Genomic DNA, 19,390 nt, shown 5'->3' on the forward strand with positions numbered 1-19,390 from the left:
CTACAAATGCAGAACACATTTCTCCACAGAACCTCTGCAGTCAAGGAAATCAGCAATCCACTTCTCTGACACCAGCTAATACATCACAAATGGACAAGACTTTTGCTCAGTAAGGGGTAGGAGACTGTGGCAAGCAGCTTCTAAAACGGCCCTCTTGTAATCCTAGACTCTTGGTATTCACGTCCTGTGTGATCCCGTCCCCTGGAGTGTGAGGTGGACCTGATGACATGCTTCTAATGAACAGAATATGGCAAGAGATAGGATGTAACTGCTGTGCTCAGTTAACTGGCCCCCTCTCTTGCCTACTTGCTTGCTGGCTTCGATACAGCCAGGTGACACGCTGTGACATGCTGTATGGAGAGGCCCACATAGCAGAGAACCCACAACAGCTTGTAAGGAACTGAGGGAAGCCTGCAAAGGACTGAATCCTGCCAATAGCCAAGTGAATGAAGTGTGGGGACGGTGCTGGAGAGGATGACAGCCACGTGACCCAGCTAAGGGCAAAGCTCAAGATCCCTCTAAGCTGTGCTCACAGAAACTGCAAGATAATAAGCGCTATTGTTTTAAACTCTGAAGTTTGGGGGTAATTAGTTCTGCCGCAATGGATAACCAACAGAGATCCAAAACCACCTCCCTTAAGTGACTGCAGCTGAAGCACATCTGAAGCCCTGGGACAGTCCTTGTTCACCAGTACTTTGCTGTTGCTGTTCTTCAATGTATCTACCTGTGAACTGTTCCTCTACCCCAGAGATGGGAGACAGACTATATTAGCATTCCATACCACCCCAGAGAGTGAGGGAAAACCAAGATTAAGACATGGATAAACCATAAAAACCCTCTGCTAAGTGAAAGAAGCCAGACACCAAAGAGCACTTATTGTATGATTCCATTTAAATGAAATGTCCGAAAGAGCAAATCGACAGAGACAGAAATTAGACTAGTGGTTACCAGGGGCTGGAGGGATTGGGTAAATATGAGTAACTGCCAATAGGTAGGGCATTTCCTTCTGGGGTGACAAAAGTGTTCTAAAATTGATTTAACCCTGTAAATATTCTAAAAACCACTGATTTGTACATATTAAGTGAGTAGATTGTATGGTAGGGGAATTATATCTCAATAAATTACATCTCAATAAAACTGTTAAAAATCGTTTAAAAATACACAGGAGCTAAGTAGAGTTACTAAGTACACAGGAATCAAAATCCTCAAATTTTTCATCAGTAAGAGAGGCTATTCGAGTCACAAGTAGCTGACAGACAGAAGACTTAATACTGCTAATATAAATTCTGACAACAGAAATAAAAACTAAATAAAAGAACACAGTTATTAAGTCACCAGTCACACAATCTCCTCTTTATTTAATTCTGAGCCCTTCGCTCACTCACAAAATAGAGTGAATGTGTACCAAGAAGAGATCTGCCACTGTGTCTGCTGCTGCGGCTCACAAAGCACGGGGCTCCCAGGGCCAAAACAGCACCGAGGACTTACCATGTCCCGAAGCAACCGTCTGTGGTACAATGAAGACCTTACATGGGGCCATGCTGGACAAATGATCTGGAGTCCAGAAAGAAAATTCTGCTGCTTTCTCAGGACATAAGGAAGATGTGTGACCCTCAACTGTTCTGACCATTCTCAGGGTATACATTTGGCTGCGCTGGAGGCACAGCCCAGGCACCAGGTCAGAAGAAACATCACGCAGCCCCTCAGTGGCATCAGAATCAAAGAGAATTCACACAAGCTCCACTGAGAGGCCACGGTCCACCCCGTCATCGGTGAGGTTAGCTTGTTCTGGGACATGGACAAACCAAGAGATCCCTCTTGCAGGGTGACAAGACCCATGACGACTCACAGACTTGGATTAAGAGCAAGAAAGCAGCAGATGTGTAACTGACAGCATCAATTTTGTCATCACCACCACGGAAGGCACAGCAGAAGTTTTGAGGAAGAAGAAATGAGAGGCTATAAAATAGAAGTAATAGCCTGAGAAAACTTTGAACAAAATTTCATTACCCTCCAAGTCTTGCCTGCACAAATAGAGACTGGTTCTCATTGCTCCAAAAACAAATTAATACTGCAGGTCAGCAGCCTGCCCTACAGAAAGGGTCTCTGAGACGGAGTCAAGAGGTTTTATACCAAATTCTGAGAAACTATGTGAACTCTCGACCTCCATCTTCCCACTGAAAAATTGCAGAAGACTATCCAGTTCAAAGGTTCACTGTGATAAATGTAACGGAACCTGGCGGAGGTGGGGGTGGTGTTTAGTTGCCTGATGGAAAAGCCACTGAAACTATAATAATACATTTTTAAATCTCTCATTTTACTTCTTTTTTAATTCAAAATAGGGAAAGCAAATACTACCTGTATCATAATTTTTTCTTGTTCTACCTTAGAAGCCACCATTAAAACATAAAAACACACACATATCAATTCAATTGCTGGAGTTCAGAATTTAAGAACATTATCAACCATACCAGCTGATCACATGGCTGATCCTAGAATACTCATGCATATCTGTGCTCACTCGATAGGATGAAATGTACACAGAAAACAAAAAGTCTGTCTTATCCAGAACATTCTATTTCTTCCTCAGTCTTTTCATCAGAGAGCCTCAAAGTAATCAGAGTGGTTTCTTCTAACTTCTGGCCCCAAATGGCTTCATGAGCAGGTTGAAACACATTTTAAATAATAATTTATAGTGTTTATCCTAACTGAGGCCCTCAAAACAATTACCAAGGTCTGAGGCAAAAAAAAAAAAATTTCAAAAATAATAAGCTATGTATAGCACAGGGAACCATATTCAATATCTTATAGTAACCTATAATGAAAAACAATATGAAAACAAATATATATATGTATACGTATGACTGAAACATTACACTGTACACCAGAAATTGACACAACATTGTAAACTGACTATACTTCAATTAAATAAATAGATAAACAAACAAACAGGGAAAAACAAATGAGCTAAGCCAAGGGAGGAAGAGGGAGAAAGTTAGAAAAGAGGAAAAGAGGGACACGAGAATAATCTTAAGTACATCCCCAAAAAGAAGAACAAACAGGCAGAAACACAAAATAGAAAAAAAGAGAAAGGCCTGAGAAGCTGCAACTAAGCATGGCTGGATGAACAGCATTTATTTCAGAACAAATAAACTGTTAGTAAAAGCAAAAACATCTGTTGCTGGTATAGTAAGGGTAACAGTAAAGCAAAAAAGATTTAAAGCATCAGAGCCAAGATCAGTCTAGACTAGACTCTCACTAGACTATAAAAATTAACACAAAGCAACATACTTATCTGTCCTTCTTTCTGATTCTTTCTTATTTAAAATAAAGCTATTCACATTCCTGGGGGGGAAATGCATAGTAATGGAAGACTCAAAGAAAAGAAGCACGAAGATCCCACTTGTGAAGAGAATTTTAAGTCTCACAGTTAAAAAGGTAGCAACGTGGGAACCACATCAGGAAAATAAAAGCAGCACCTCTCCAAGACATCCCGGTATTGGGCAAGGATTTAGAGAAGGAACAGAGAAGGTATCCTCAGCACATGGGCTCAAAGAAAGACCACTGGACACCAATACACCAAGTCTTTAAACTTGAAAAACAAACAAGGGGTCCTAAAATCTACCAGAAAGTAAGGAAACATGAAACAGAAGAGAATACAAAGATAAGTACCTAGTTGACTGTCTTTTCTCAAGTGCAAAAACGAAATCATTTAACCTGGAAGGTCTGTAGGAAGCTAGACACATCTTTACAGCTACACAAATATAGGAAGGAACAGAGATATGACTGTCAAGAGACATACTTCTTAGAAATCAGTGGATAAAGGGATTTACAATGGGCAAGGTTAATAATATTAAATAGAAACCAATCTTGGGGAGGAAAACAGGAACTGAACAAGTAAGGGAACAAGCAGTGCTCACTATCAAAATGCACACACAACATAAATGCTGTTTTAACAGTGACTGCCTATGTAGTAAAATACAAAAAAATTATTTTTAACAGTCCATCTAAGCCAAAATCTTAAATAAATAATAAAATGTACATTATAATAGAGGAAATAGAACTATTCAGCATGTTAGGTATCACTTTAATACTTACAGGGAGTTTCATTCTTAATAAATTATTAAGTAAGTAAATGTGTTAAGACATAAACATTAATTGCTATTGTCTCTAATCTCAAGTAGCTTAGACTCTATTAAGGGAAGTTCGTCAGGATATGTCTAGATGAAAGGGATAAATGCCATTAGTAAGGTATAGCCCCAAAATTATGGGAGTTGGGAGGAGGAAAAGATTACTTCCGGTAAGGGATTCTAGGAAGCTTTCCTGAAAAAGCTGGCCCCAGAGATGTGCCTTGGAAAATAGAGACTTTGACCAACCCGTTTGAATTGCGGAAACTTATAAAGGCATGGTGCATATGAACAGTGAGTGATTCAGACTGACAGCAGTTTACAGTGCACGAGCAATACGGCTAGAAAGTTAGGTTGGAACCAGATCACATGAGGTCTTAAGTACCAGGCTACCAGAAGTCTGAAGTTTGTTTTATTGAAAATATGGTTTGGAATGAGGGAACTAGATAAAGAATAACCTACTAAGTGTGTAGTAATGTGTACAATGGACAGAAAAGGCCTGAACTACCTATGGGGATGGCAGTAGGAAAGGAGGGGAGAGGACCAATCCAAAGGTAAAAACCAGTATGACTTCATTCATCAAAGGGTTCTTAGTGTTTACTACTGCCCAGCATCAAAGGAGCTCCTGGAAATAACAAAAATCAGGAAGAGATATCTTTCTGACCGAAAAGGATTAATTAGAGGAAAAAGCATAAGAGTTGAGGGTAACATCAAAGCTTCAATCCTAGGGAAAAGAACAAGAAGCACCATCAACAGCCAGCAGGAGTGCAGATGAATGAACAAACAAGCAGGATCAGCTAAGTGTGCAATGTCTGATCCAAACCTATGGTACCAGCCGAAAACCCACACAAACAACAGAACCTCTAAGGGTAAGCGAGGTGCGGAGGGAGGCCAGGACCAGAGAAAGATCCTGGAAATGACAGGGATGTCATGAGATTTCAGTGAACCATTAAGGACAAGTTCTTGGGTACAGTTGGGAGGATTAAATAAAGCGAGTAGAAGAACGAAACTAGTGGCATGAAGCCTAAGGTAGAACTTCAGGAAAAGGAAAAAATGACAAAACCAACAGGCTGTGCAAGTGAGAACCTGGTTGGTCTCCAGGAGGTATGTGGGACCCTCTGGGGGAAGCAAGGTTCTAAGGAGAGTGAGTGGTCAGGAAGGAAGGACCTGGTAATTCAGGGAGGAAGAAAACCATCAAGGAGTAGCAGAAGCTAGAAAAGGTCCTTTTCTTTGGGCATCATTTTTGGTACTTTTCCCTTTAAAAAAAAAAAAAAAAGAGGAAGTCAACATGATTATTAGCTCTGAGGAAACACAATTAAGTGGATGCAAAAATATTAAAGTAAAAGAGAGAAAGGGGATAAATGATGAAGCACAAAGGAGGCACCAGTATTAAGATTGTAAGTGACAAGTTCAGCCTTGGAGAAGAGGCACAATTCTTTCCAGGATGAAAAAGACAGAGTAAGCAGTAGTGTTTTCAAGAGAACAGCGCTCACACATATTCTGACTTTTCCAGTAATGTACGAAGCAATCGCTTCAGTGTAGTTAGCAGGTTCAGAGTTCACATACTGGGGAAAAGATGAAAAGAGGCACCACAGAGGACAGAATACAGTAACAATTAGATTTCTTTTTTAAATTCCACAAGGTTCATAAGAATATAGGATGGCAAACCTTAACTATAAACTTATTAGAGTGAAATATAAAAGATAAATGCTAAGAGAAGTGGCTCAGTTAAAGAAATACTGATGTTAAAATCTTTAGTAAATAATAATTAAAGAGGCAAAAGCAAAGGCATTCAGTCAAATGCCCTTTAGACATTTTAGATTTTTTTATCATAAGCATGTACTGCTTATTCAACAATACAAGGACACTTTTAATTTTAAAAAGACCTCATTTTTAAAGCCCTTCAAGCTTCAGGTTGACAGGAGCAGAAACCCTACCTGGTTTTATTCACCAGTACAGTGCCTGGCTTACAGTAGTTCTCCATAATAAATGGGTGATGTTCTATACAGTTTCCATATAAGTTACATGAACAGAAAGAGCAAAGAACAAGCGTGCAAGGTGGCAGAGGTCTACTGTGGACTGAGTGCCCCACCCACTCAAAAAATACGTGCACACCTGAATTTCCAGAATGTGTGAATGTGACCTTATTCAAAAAGTCTTTGCAGATATAATTAAGTTAAGGACCTAGAGATAAGACTGTTCTAGATTACCCAGGTGCATTACCCTAAATCCAGCAGCAAGTGTCCTTAGAAGGGAGAGAAGAGGAGATGACACTGGCACACAGAGGAGAAGGCCATAGGAAGCCTGAGGCAGAGACTGGAGCCACACAGCACAAGCCAACAGGATGTGGGAGCATCAAAAACTCAAAGAGGCAAGGAATGGAACCCTCCTTTGAGCCTTCTGAGGGAGCACGGCCCTGCTGCCGCCTTGATTTCAGACATCTAACCTCCAGAACTTGAGAGAACACATTTCTGTTATTTTAAGCCACAACATTTGCAGTCATTTGTTATGGCAGCCGTGGGAAACTAATGCAAGGTTAGTATAGCCATATAAATTACACTACCAGCTAAAAAGGGCTAATTTTCCCTGTAAAACAAAAGATAATAAGAACTTCCTGCCAGATAACGAATGGAAGGGCCATCTATGCAAAACTGAGCAAAGCTGGCTTCTGTTTACAGAAATAAAGCCCAGAGATAGGCAAGGTCACCACATCACAGTAAAAAAAAAAAATGCAGTAAATAATAACGACTTACTGCACTGATAGAAAATAAAGAAGAGAGATGTAGTAATTGCAAGTGATGACTAATTAATTAGACTAGCAACAAAAATACTACAAATTTAAGAAATTCAATTAACAAAACAAAACCGAAGGATTTGCAACAATATTATGAAGTATTTCAAGCATACAAAAAAGATTACAATAGTAAAATAACTATCCTTTACTTAATACCCAGTCTTAATAAATCTTGACATTTGGCCAAATTTCCTTCAGAATTTTTTTAAAGGAATAAAATGTTTCAGTACAGCTGACACTTCTGTATACCTCCTACCTTGTCTTTTTCTCCTCCCTCTCACCTCAAAGGTAACCACTGATCTAAAGCTGAGTGTATCATTCCCATGAACATGTTTAGACATAAATAATAGATTATTTGATATATTTAACATTTGCATAATAGCAATGGGCTATACATTTATTCTACTATATTTTTTTACTCAACATATTTTTGAGACTTATCTATGTTAATGCATACAATTCTAGTTCATTCATTCTAACAGCTAAATATTGTCTTATAACTCTCCCAGTTAATGGTCATTTAGTTTGTTCCTTAACTTTCACTATAACAAGCAATACTACAACAAACTTTCTTGTACACGTCTCCTCATACATATACTAGGGTTTCTTCAGAGTATAGTCCTAAAAAAGCAATTATTCAAGTGTCCTTTCTTTTTAAAAACTCTTTTTCCTTTGGTAAATAATCTTTATTACAAATGACAGTATTCCCCTAATTAACAGAAGTATCAGACTGGAGATAACCTTAAGACAGAAAGGTTTTTTTTGTGGAAAAAGACTAAATTCTGTATTAAATTCTGTTTTAAATCAACTGAGAGTACCTAGATCAAAGACATTTGAAGCAAAAAGTAACACATCTCATTAACAAGAAATTACCTGCATAATACTTTTAGAAGACATAACTGCCTGATTATAGAATATGCGGCCAAAGTGATCTCGATCTGGAAATACACCTGCTTGTCGAGGTAAGTTTGCCCCTCCTGAGTCAACTGAAGACAAGGAGAATAACAGAAATAAGCACCTTTCTATGAACAAAACAGCTACACACAGGAAGACTTGTCTCAATGACAGAATCAGTTCATAACCACATTCGCAAAAAATTGGCCCCATCCTTCTGAACTATTCTCCAGCCTCTTTCTCCAATCCCCCAATGCAGCCAAAAGAATTTATTGTTTTCCTCAAACACCTGAGGCTCCCCTACCCACTGCAAAATTCCACTTGAAAAGTTTAGGACTTTCTCTCCTTTGAGGATTAGCTAAAGCCTCAGAAGCCCCCAAAATCCTTAACCAGTTCAGCTAATGATGGATCTTTCTCTCTTTTAAAACAATACAAAAATCATCTACAGAGTTCATGTGACCATTTCACCACACACTGCCTTCTGGTGCTATCTTTACTGCAGATTAGAGTGGTGGATAAGAACGTCAGCTGAGTTCAAAACAGAGCTTCATTGCTTCAAGGCTGTGTGATTACAGGTGTGTTTCTTACCCATTCTATGCCTCGGTTTCCCCACCTGTGAAGAGAAGATAATAGTGCCTATCCCACAGAATTACTGAGATGAAACAAAGTAATCTATGTGGAGCACTCAGTTCAGCACATGCTGTGAAAGCACACAGTGAATGTGACAAAGGTAGCTAGTCTTACACCTACCACTCTTGCCTGCAACCGTTAAGTCTTGTATTGTTATTTAATACATTATATTCTGTCTCCAATTCACTACGAGGAAGACAGGGACAAGAACACACCCTTCACTGTACCCCCTACAGTTTGGGCACAGAGCCTGCAAGCAGGAGGGCCTCATTTGCTGTTTTCAATACATGCAAAGCAGTTCACAGGCTGAGTCAGTCAGGTAAATTCACTTTCACAGAAAAAAATATCACATCAGTACCTATTCAAATATCCACATAAATGAACAATATATACTGGCATCTTCACAAATTAAACTAAAATACAGGAAATGCCAATTTTAAACTGCCTTGCTTTTATGTTCTTTTTGAAATGTCTTTAGATTTAAATATAAATGTACTTTCATTGAAAACTAAATTCCTTTAAAGTACATCTGCTCAAATTATGTACATACTCAAGCATTTAACACAGTACCTGGCACTCAGGAGATCCATCAATACTAGCTATTATTTTTCATAGTTTGAACTCATTATGGTGAACAGAAAAACAAAACATATAAGAAGAAAAAACCACACATGTAGAGGAAAAAATGGCAAACAACAAAATATTGTCAGAATTCCCCCTTAGGGATGCTATTATGCGTAGTTCTTGCTTATTTTTTCTCCCAGAGTTTTCAGCAAAGAATATGCATTTCTTTTATAATTATGGGTAAAACCAACAGTTTTTAAAGATACCCACGATGATGTCAAATATATAGCCTTCCAAACAATCTTGTATTTTTCTAGCTAATTATAGTTTATTTTACAATTCTTGTGACTTGCCCAAGTAAATGCAGGGGAGCCTGTTTTGCATCGCAATTTCTTGTGCTCGTAAATGCTTTTTCACAGTCACTGGGTAGTAGGTACCTCCTTTGACGGTGGCATCATTGGCAACAATCATGCATTCTACTCTGAAAGGCAGAAATTTGATTGGAAAGACAGTATGAGAGATTTCTTCAAAGTAAAGAGCAATTTACATCTCATTACAAGACACTCCAATACAACGTGCAACTTCTAGTGACTGCCATTAGTAGACAATCTTATGATATAAAAACTTCAATCACAGTTCACATTTCATTGATATAATATGATATAAAATGAATCACTTTTAACAAGTTTACAAACTCATGTTTATTTTTAAAGAATCATTAGCCCATCTAAGTAGTGAAAAACTAACAACCTAAGCTACATTTCATAATGGCTCTTGAATGAAAGGGTCCTAACAAGGTAATAATACAAAACAAAACAAAATAAAAATCTAAGACTCAGGGACAGAAAAATCCCTCATGATAAACCTTAAAAATTTCCTTTCAGGAATGTAATTTTCAAAAATAAAAACTGATCCATGTATTTATTTTTCATATTTTCAGAAGTTCTTCATGTTACCACCATTCGCTTTTCTATAAAACAAAAAGAAGTTTAAAGTATAACATCCTTCTTGCTTAAAGTAATAATAGGTGTAAACTTCAGAACGGTATACTGAAAACGTATACTATAATGAGTCATCAGTGGTGTCCTTTCTCACCAAAACCACGGCCCACCAGTAACACACAAGGAGCGGGGAAGTGAATGATGAGGATCCTGGGGGCCGATAAGGGAGGCTGCTTCATACTGCCAGGAAACCGAAAGATTAGAGGCTCACTTGAAACTTGAGAGAACAACAGTGTGGTCTTTACACAATTTAATCTTATATTTATGAGGTTTTTGTTACCTCACTTTATATTCTCTGGATATCTAAAAAGTACCTCACTGAATCCTCGCTGAGAATGAAGTAGGGAACAGTATCTGAGCCTGCGGCCACAGGAAGTGCCGTACATTTTATTAGGTATGTAGCCAGCAGCAGTGCTCACCATGAGACACCAGGGCTCCTCTCCTTGGAGCATCAGTTTTATTCACCAGGTCATTTAAAGCCTTTCTCTATATTATAATTAACATTTTACGGAGTGGGATGAAAATTTTTAATGACTTTAACATTAAACAAACTAGGACTTCGAAAGGAATTTAGGCTTACGGCGGGCTGCCAGGCCATAAGCCCACACCTCCAGAGTACGGTCGCACCTCCCTGTCCTGGGGGGGCTGCACCAGAACAGCTCAGGAACCGCCGGTACAGGGAAGAGCCCAGGCTATGAAGCCAGACAAAGCGAGGCTGAAATTCTGGCTCTGTCACTTGCTACATATGTGACCTTCGACCAGAGACACAACCACTTTTATGTGTCTTATTAAAATGTCACAGACATGTTACAGAATGAGAAGTAAAACTAGCCCACAAAAATACTGTATTGAGCTTCTGCTGGTTTTGCCTGCCTAGGATCTATTCTTTTGGCAACAAAACTAAACTTTCTTTCAGAAGATGCCTCTTCTCTATTTTTAATCCATGTGGTTCTAGTGGGACTGTCCCCAAAGCCCATCTTCAAAGGTTAGCACGAGAAGCAGGCCTGTCCACTCCGACCCCAAATGCGGCTCAGCAATGGGCTTCGGTCCCCGTCCGTTCTCTTAGGGGCTCTCCCTCTGCTGCAGAAGCTGAGCCTACAGAACAGAAGCCCAGGATGCCTGGCCAGCTCTGCACTGGGGCTTGAACAGCCCGTCTAGGAACAAAACCAAAACCAGCCAGTGACCCAATAACCCTGTTTGAGCTCCTAGATCCAGCTATGCCCTAACTTACCAGTTAAGAGAGTCAATAAATTCTTTTTTTGTTTAAACTAGTTTTAGTATCAATCATTTGCCAGAGAAGGAGTGCTGGCAGTATTCAATCATACGAATTATGTAAGAAAGGTCCATTTAAATTACAATGAAGGACTACTCTGTACCTTTTAAATGACTGAAGTCTTGTTCAGTCATAATATTCAACACTAGAGCAGCTCTAGTGAAAAGGCAAAATCGGTCTTGCCTTGGCCCTTGCCAAGGAAGGGAGTCTCATGAGCTAAAATGCACATGCAGTACGGAACCCTGGCAACTGATGTTCACGGAGAACAACCTCAGAGAGCGGGTGTCTGTGAGAAGATTTCTAATTACAAAGTTTAAAATTTGCAGTGGAACTACACAAGGCGGTGCTCTGGCCCCTATCTCTCTGTCTCTTCAATATCTCTGTGGAATAAGGAGGACTCCACTCCTACCCCCAGCTAGAGAAAACAACAACACAGCATTGTCCTGTACGTATGATACAATTTCACTATGTCATTCTGAAAATAACCACAACAGATAATTTGGCCTCTAAGTTAATTCCTGTCATCCATTCTTTCACCCAACAAATACTTTTTTTCAGAGCCTTCTATGTGCCACGTCCCATTCTAGGTACTAAGGACACAGGTGAACAAGGAGGGCAAGCTCCCTGATTTCACAGAGTTTCCATTCTACTGGGGAGGATCAGTTAGGGGAAGTAAATAATGAACAACAAATACACAAAGATAATCTGACTGCAAGGGCTATGAAGGAATAATAAAACAAGGTAATACAATTTCTACAATTATTATTATTACTAGTCATAAAATAAGATATAATAAAGCAAGGTGAAAGGAATAATAAAACAAGGTAATTGTGGTGGTGGCTATGTTCGGGTAGCACAGTCAAAGAATAACAACAACAGCAGCAGCAGCCCATACTTGTATGACAGTCTCTAGGTACCAGTCTCTAGGTCTTAGGCTTTCCATAAACCCTCCTTTACAGATGGGAAAACAGGCCGAGAGAAATTAAGCAACCGGCCCACGGTCACCAACTACCAAGCAATATAGCCAGGAGTTGAGTCCATGCAGTCTGGCCTTAGAGTGCATGTTCCAAAGCACTGGGCACGGGAAATCTGAGGGGATAAGAAGCAGCCAGGCACTCCAAGAATCAAATGAAGAACATTTCATGCAGAGAAAGAGCTTGAATACAGTTCCTAGGGTAAAAATGAGTTTAGCACAGGCAAGAAACAGCAAGACCAGGGTGGCTGACAGGTTACACATAAAACGGTAAGGCAAGGAAAGAAGGCAGGGATCAGATCTTATAGGACCTCATAAGCCATGGTGAGGAATCTGAATTTGCCAGAAGGGCTACAGCTCAATTCCTCTTCAGCTAGCTACTACTGGAGGCAAAACTGGTCCCTTGATGCTAAACTGGTCTATAAATAAATTCCATATGACAGGTTTTCTTGGTGTCAATTTCAGAACTTATCATGGAGCCTAAATCAGTATCTCTAACACTACCCAAAAATGTATAAAAGAGCATTAAAGGTATAAAAGAGTTAAATGACTTTTTTAATGGCCTTAGCTGAAAAGTTCCAGGCTGACACTGCCAATGATCATGATCATGCAGTAAAGAACAGGGACTCACCTGCTCATTCACTCACCACTGCCTGTCTACTCTCAATATCAAGAGTACAACTGTACTCTTAGGAATGGATGTTTCTGTGTAGTTGACTCATGATCCTAAAGCAAGAGCAGGGAGGGTAGGGAACATCTAACCTTCTCCAGCCTAGAATAGTCTGACAGGATATTACTCATGTCAAGTCAAGTGAATGACTTGAGAATTGCCAGCAAAATTCTTAGATCTCCAACAGATGTCTTAGATTAATGTTAGTCATCTTAGGAAGAATTATATTATTCCTAGGTTTTGACTCCAGCCTCATTTTTTCTCCTAACTTCAGTCTTATTTTTTATTTATGCCATCTTCTGCTATTTTATGACATTTTGTCAACAGTTGTAACTATTCTTTGGAATTAGGTGGTGTACAAATAAAGCAAAAACAAACAACAACACAAAAAATACCTAGTACACTTACATAAGGTGAATACCAGCAGCAATTAAAACAGCCCATATTTTCAAAAGATTTGTATCAACTACATTAAAATTATTAGTCCATTTAAATATTTCCATTTCTTGGAACTAAAGAAATAATTAAAAGAGGAAAATATTATATGCACCAAGACATCCATTTACTATACTGTGTTTTAAAATAGCAAAAATTGGGGGAAAACAGAAGAGTCTAACAATGTTTCTATGGTTACAAATTGATAGCACAAGACAAACCAATGAAAGTTATAAATGTCAAAAAAACACTTGGTTAATATAGCAAAGCACTAAATTCTCTCTGTGCTGTGATCATAAAATGTACACTGATTTAAGAAATATCTATTGAATGCCTACTACATGCCAGGTATTGGTCTAGACACCAGAGTTGAAAAATACAAAGTCCTGCCCTTCATGAAGTTTGTATTCCATGGAGAGGGAAGATAGTGAAAAAAAAAAATCATACAAATTAAACAAGATCATTAGAGGACAATGAGTACTTCAGGAAATAAATAGGATGTTGTGACAGACTAGTGAACTAGGAGCTTGCTCAGACAGAAACATCTGAGAAAGACTCTGCGAAGGGGATATTTGAGCTGAGAGGTAAAAGAAAAGAAGAAGTCAGCCATTTCACAAGGGAAAGGAAAAGTACAAAAGTCCTGGGCAATATAGAAAGTTGACAAGTTCAAAGAACTATCAGAAACGCAATGAGACTATGAAAAGTGGTAGGAAATAAAGTGAGCTGAAGAGAGAGCAAAAAGCCAGATCATGTAGGGCCTTGGAACCAAAATAACACATAAGATAACTTCAAGAGCAACAAGAAGCAGCTGGAAGGTTTTAAGCAGGGCAGTACTTAAATGATCAGAGCTGCAATTTTTTTTTAAGATCACTTTGGATGCTATGTGGAAAACTGATCACAGGGAAGCAGCAGAAGGAAGCTGGTAGACCAGTTACTCAGTCTAGTCACCATGGTAGACCAGGTGAGAGACAGGATAGCCTGGACTGAAGTAGTAGCAGTGGAAATGAGGAAAGTGGAGGGACCTGAGAGATATTTCTGAGTAGGACCAACAAGATTTCCAGAAGGACTGGAGGATATGGTCAATAAGTTGAGAGAAACAGAAAATAAGATGTTTGATATGTTAGATGATAGGATTTGGGGTGAATGTTTCTCCCCTCTGATTCTGGCTTTTTGTATAACTCTCATCACTCTCTCATCCAATAATTCCTACTATATGCTGGAAATGGTAGTTTTTAACAGGCATCATTTATTAACTTGTTACTACATGCCAGCACTATCCTAAAGATTTCACTTGACTCATTTAATCTTCTCATCTAATCTCAAATCCTCTCCAATAGCTACTATTATTATTCCATTTTACAAAGAATCGTATTTTACAGATGAGGTACTGAGAGGTCAAAGCAATCTGCTAAAGGTCAAAGTGCTACAAAATGCTGGAGCCACGATTCTGAGGATGATGACTCCTGAACCTGTACCATTTTCAAGTGTAATTCAATCTCCTTCCAAATCAAGAACTTGATAACTGAGAATAAAGCATGAAGCCAGAAAATAATAAAAGGTATAAAAGCATAAACAATACTAAAAAATTAGTATATCATAGGAAAAGTAGAAGAGCATGTTCCAACATGTTGACAGTCATTATGCCTGGAGGTATAATTAAGCGTAACTTCCTTCATTATGATCTATAAATTTAGTTTAATTCTGCATTATCATTTTTTTAAAGTTTATTTGTAAGTGTCCTCTAAGATTCCAAGGACAGAAACGTCTCCACACTGGGTGAACGTTACGCAAAGTACACGTGGCAAAGAGCCATGGGGTAGGTTTGGGCGTTAAGGAAGGAAGCAAGCAAGAAGCAACCATGGTGAATGGCTAGAAGTCGTACCTCCTCTGAGGGCACAGACCATGGGGAGAAGGTGGAGGAACATGCATCATAAACTAGACTCTGACTCAAATGCAACTGCATCAGGCTCAGGGTCCACCTGCTTAACCTCAAAGCCGAGTTTTGCCAGTGGTTTGACCTTGGGCAAGTTATTTAACTCTCTAAGCCAGTTTCCTTGTCTGCAGAATGGAGGTGACTATAACAATACCCCTTCTCACAGACCTGTGGAGACGACTGAGACAAGCAGTCAGTGGGAAGTGTTTACTACAGTACCTGGCATGGTAACTGAAAGGTCATACGTACATATATACAAATAAATGCCACATCTAGCAATCTAGAGTCCCTAAGTCTACAGTGGTTCTCGAACATAAGCTTTCGAGAACTTAGAGAGCTTGTTAAAACACTGATTTCGGGGCCCCACACCCAGAATTTGATTCAGTACTTCTTGGGAAGACCTGATAATCGACACTTCTAACAAGTTCTCAGGCGATGCTGATGCTCCCTAGGGACCACATGTAGAAACTACTCCTCTAGCACAATGGTTTTCACTCTAGATGTACAACAGATCACCTGCACAATCTTGGAAAACTACACATACTGATTAAGCATGTCGGTCTGGATTGGGTCCCCCAATCACTGCTGGGGGTTTTCCCTTTAATGTTTGCCCCTAAATCTCCACGGATTAATGTAACACCTGCCTGGTTAGGAAGCCTCAGTCCTAAATAATACCACTAGCATGCTCACACACAAAGCAGTGGGTGCTGGCTGCTCGTGCCTCATCGCCGGCCCTCTTCCTGACCCATGTGGTTGGCCGTAGGCAGAATACTCACCCTGACACTCTCCCAATGCCTGTAATAATGCCACCTGCTGGGACCTCCTCATCACCATACAACTGATAACCTGCAAACTGGGATAATTCCAGGAATGGAGACCTGAAGGGAAGAAACGATGCTGCCTGAATTAATGTCATTTTTAAAAAATCATATTTCAACAGTTACACAAGGATTCAGTGGAACGAATAAAACCTAGTTTATGTGCTTGCGGCAAAAAAAAAAAAAACAGTTACACAAGGAAAAGACACTTTTTCTTTAATGGGGTAAGATTTCAAATACACATGTTGTACATAAAGTCTACAAAAAGAAAAGGATCTAAAACAAAATCCAGCATGACCACTTTGGGGATTTATACAGGATAGCCATACAAAGGCACACTAGGGACTTATTTTTAAAGCTGTTGTACAGATGTGTTTATTAAGATAGAAAGAGAATAGCACCTAACACTTACATGGCACTTATCGCATGTCAGCCCCTATCCTAGGAGCTTCAGAAACACTAACTCAGTTACTCCTCAGAACTACCTTCTGAAATGGATCCTATTATGATCCCCACTGACTGATGAGGAAACTGAAACACAGAGATTAGGTCAGTCGTCTAAGGTCCCACAACTACTAGTAAATGGCAGAACTGGGTTTTAATAAGCTCTTTAATAAGGGACCAGGCTCTTAACCACTTATTCTCTCTCTCTTACTTGAATGTTCAAGATAAATTAAGTGGGGAAAAAGGGGGTTATAAAACACCACATAAGGAGGGGAGGGTATAGCTCAAGGGTAGAGTGAGTGCAGGCTTAGCATGCACGAGGTCCTGGGTTCAATCCCCAGTACCTCCATTTAAATCAATCAATAAACCTAATTACTTCCCCCCTCAACAACAACAACAAAATAAATAAGTCAAAAAAAAACACCACATGTAGTATGACTCCATTTTTCTTTAAAAAAAAATGTGTCTGACACACAGGTGCATAACAAAAGTGTAGAAGGATACACACTTGGTGTTAACAGTGTTTATCTCCAGGCTGGGAGTGTGTGCGCATGTCTTAAGAAACAATGCTTTTGAGTCTTCATTTCTTTCTCTCTGACTGGTCTTGGTGCTTCCACCCTTGCTGCCCACAGTCTACTCACAAGACAGCAGCCAGAATAACTCTTCTAAAACATAAGTCAGATAGATTGTTAACAGTCTCCTGTTTCAAATCCTACAAGGTCTTCCCATTTCTTTCAAAGTAAATGCCAAAACTCTTACACTGGCCCATGAGGCCCTACGAAATTTGCCCCCTTCTTCTGCGACTTCTTCACTCCCTCCTGGCTCCTTGAGCTTATCAGCACGTGTGACACTCTCCCACCTCAGAACCTGTGCACTGGTCACTCCCTCTGCCTGCAACACTCTCTCCCCAGGCACTGACAGGGCCAACGCTCTTCACTCCTTCCAATCACAGCTCAAATGTCACCCCCTCAATGAGGCTGCCTATTCTAACCACTCATTTAAAACTGCAACTTGACCTTCACCTTTCTCTCTCATACCCAGGTCTACCTTCTTTCTCCCCTCATGACATTTATCACCTTTTAACACATATTATGTAACATAAAATTTATGACACTTATCATTTATTTTCTGTCTCCTCTTGCTACAATGTAAACTCCAGCAGGGCAAGGATCTTTGTCTATTTTGTTTGCTGAAGTCTCACTACCACCTAAAACCTCACCTGACACATAGTCGCCTCGCAATAAACATTTGTGGTTGAATTTTACAATACAAACCGGAATTTAAAATCATTTATTTACAAAACTATCTAAGAAAGTACCATGGACTATGGAACACCCTGAGCCAGCACTTAGGTATGTACCAACCCTGGGTCTAGAAGACAGTCGACTCTTTCTCTAGGTAACAGTTTTCCTCTTGATACGTGACGTGCCCGGGCTTTCTCACCACCTCCTGAGAGAAAAAACGTTATTAGATTAAATGGATACACTACAAGGTCTCCATTAACTTGACCCCAGAAAAACATATAACACTTAGTCCAAAATAGACTACTTTGTAAAAGTTAAACACATCCTTGAAAAACAGCTAATTTTTCAGATCATCCAAACCAGCATTTTTTAAAATCAATCTTTCCCTGATCCCATAGTATATCACACATTCTCTAAGTTCAGCAGTAATTACTTAAGGAAATAGTATAGTATTTTCTCTGCATCTCATGCATTGCAAATACATGCCTTGCCACATCTCTACCACGTTTACTGAAGACCTATAAAAATCTAGCACTGTACCATATGCTATGTGAAACTTTAAAAAATTCCTAACTTCATTTGTACCAGGCAACAACATTATTTTAGAAATAACTTCCATGATAATCACAGCAAAACTTAGCTAAAGGTTCCATTTAGCGACCCATAACATTTTAGGCCCTCAAACAGGCAAGAGCTCAACACCTTGCACAGCAATTTAAAAGGCCCTTTTTGTTAGTATCCTGACTCACAGACCGTCTTCAGCGTTTCCTCATGTTGCTCCAGACAATTACAGTAATTGAAAGTCTGCTGAGGAGGCCCGAGGAGGCTGCTTGAGGTGAGAGGTGCACCAAACCTCACCCAGTCTGAGAGCAGCCGGCTCAGTACCTGGAGACTATAACCTGCTCTCAGCAAACCAAGGTAACAGATCAGAAAAGAGGATCAGATTGTACCTTAATACCTTCATCTTCACTGTTGCCCAAGAATTTCACCTTAGTGGACTCCTTACCTACCAAAACGTTCAGCTATTTGAGAAAGCTATTTCTTTGTTTTCTTAGTAAGTTCATACTGATTTCAAACCAGTTACCAAGTGGCACGACCTTATTTTCAAATCAGTACTCTCTCCTGTTATCTAAGGGGATTTTGTTTTTTTTTTCTAAAGAGGTGAAAAGCATATTTTTAAGATTAAATCTGCCTTAAAGTAACCAAGAAAATCATATCATAATCCAATCTTTTAAAATGAAAATAATCCTGGGAGGGAAAGACTTACAAGACAGTGTGAATTAAATCAAACAGCTTTTCTCTTTTCTCCTAACCACAGGGAATTCAGAGTTCCCTACTGAGGTTGCTTAGGGGTTGGAGAGAGGAGAGAGAGGGAGGACGGGAGGGTGACACAGGAGCAGAAGAAACTTCCGAGAGTGACACGTTCATTATCTTGACTGTGGCAACAGTTTCATGGAGGTATACATATGTCAAAGCTCATCAAATTGTACACTTTAAATAATGCAGTTTACTGTATGTCATTTAAACCTTATTAAAGTTGTTTAAATATAACTATTACAGAAAAATGAATGAGGCTTGAATGAAGATCTC

The 19,390-nt window shown here is 39.4% G+C and overlaps 1 protein-coding gene across 2 annotated transcripts in view; it reads right to left on the bottom strand.

Moving 5' to 3' along the window:
- MCCC2 (methylcrotonyl-CoA carboxylase subunit 2) overlaps nucleotides 1-19,390 on the bottom strand; it is a 59,387-nt gene that overhangs the window by 33,144 nt on the left and 6,853 nt on the right. For both annotated transcript variants that reach the window (XM_006197562.4, XM_072958540.1), the window contains exons 3-6: nucleotides 17,921-18,005; nucleotides 16,071-16,172; nucleotides 9,363-9,490; nucleotides 7,795-7,907 (exon numbers count right to left, since the gene is read on the bottom strand). In XM_006197562.4, coding sequence (XP_006197624.1) covers nucleotides 7,795-7,907; nucleotides 9,363-9,490; nucleotides 16,071-16,172; nucleotides 17,921-18,005 — 428 coding nt within the window. The remainder of the gene's footprint in view (nucleotides 1-7,794; nucleotides 7,908-9,362; nucleotides 9,491-16,070; nucleotides 16,173-17,920; nucleotides 18,006-19,390) is intronic.

This window comes from Vicugna pacos, chromosome 3 (genome assembly GCF_048564905.1).
Source record: "Vicugna pacos chromosome 3, VicPac4, whole genome shotgun sequence".
Taxonomy (NCBI): Eukaryota; Metazoa; Chordata; class Mammalia; order Artiodactyla; family Camelidae; genus Vicugna; species Vicugna pacos.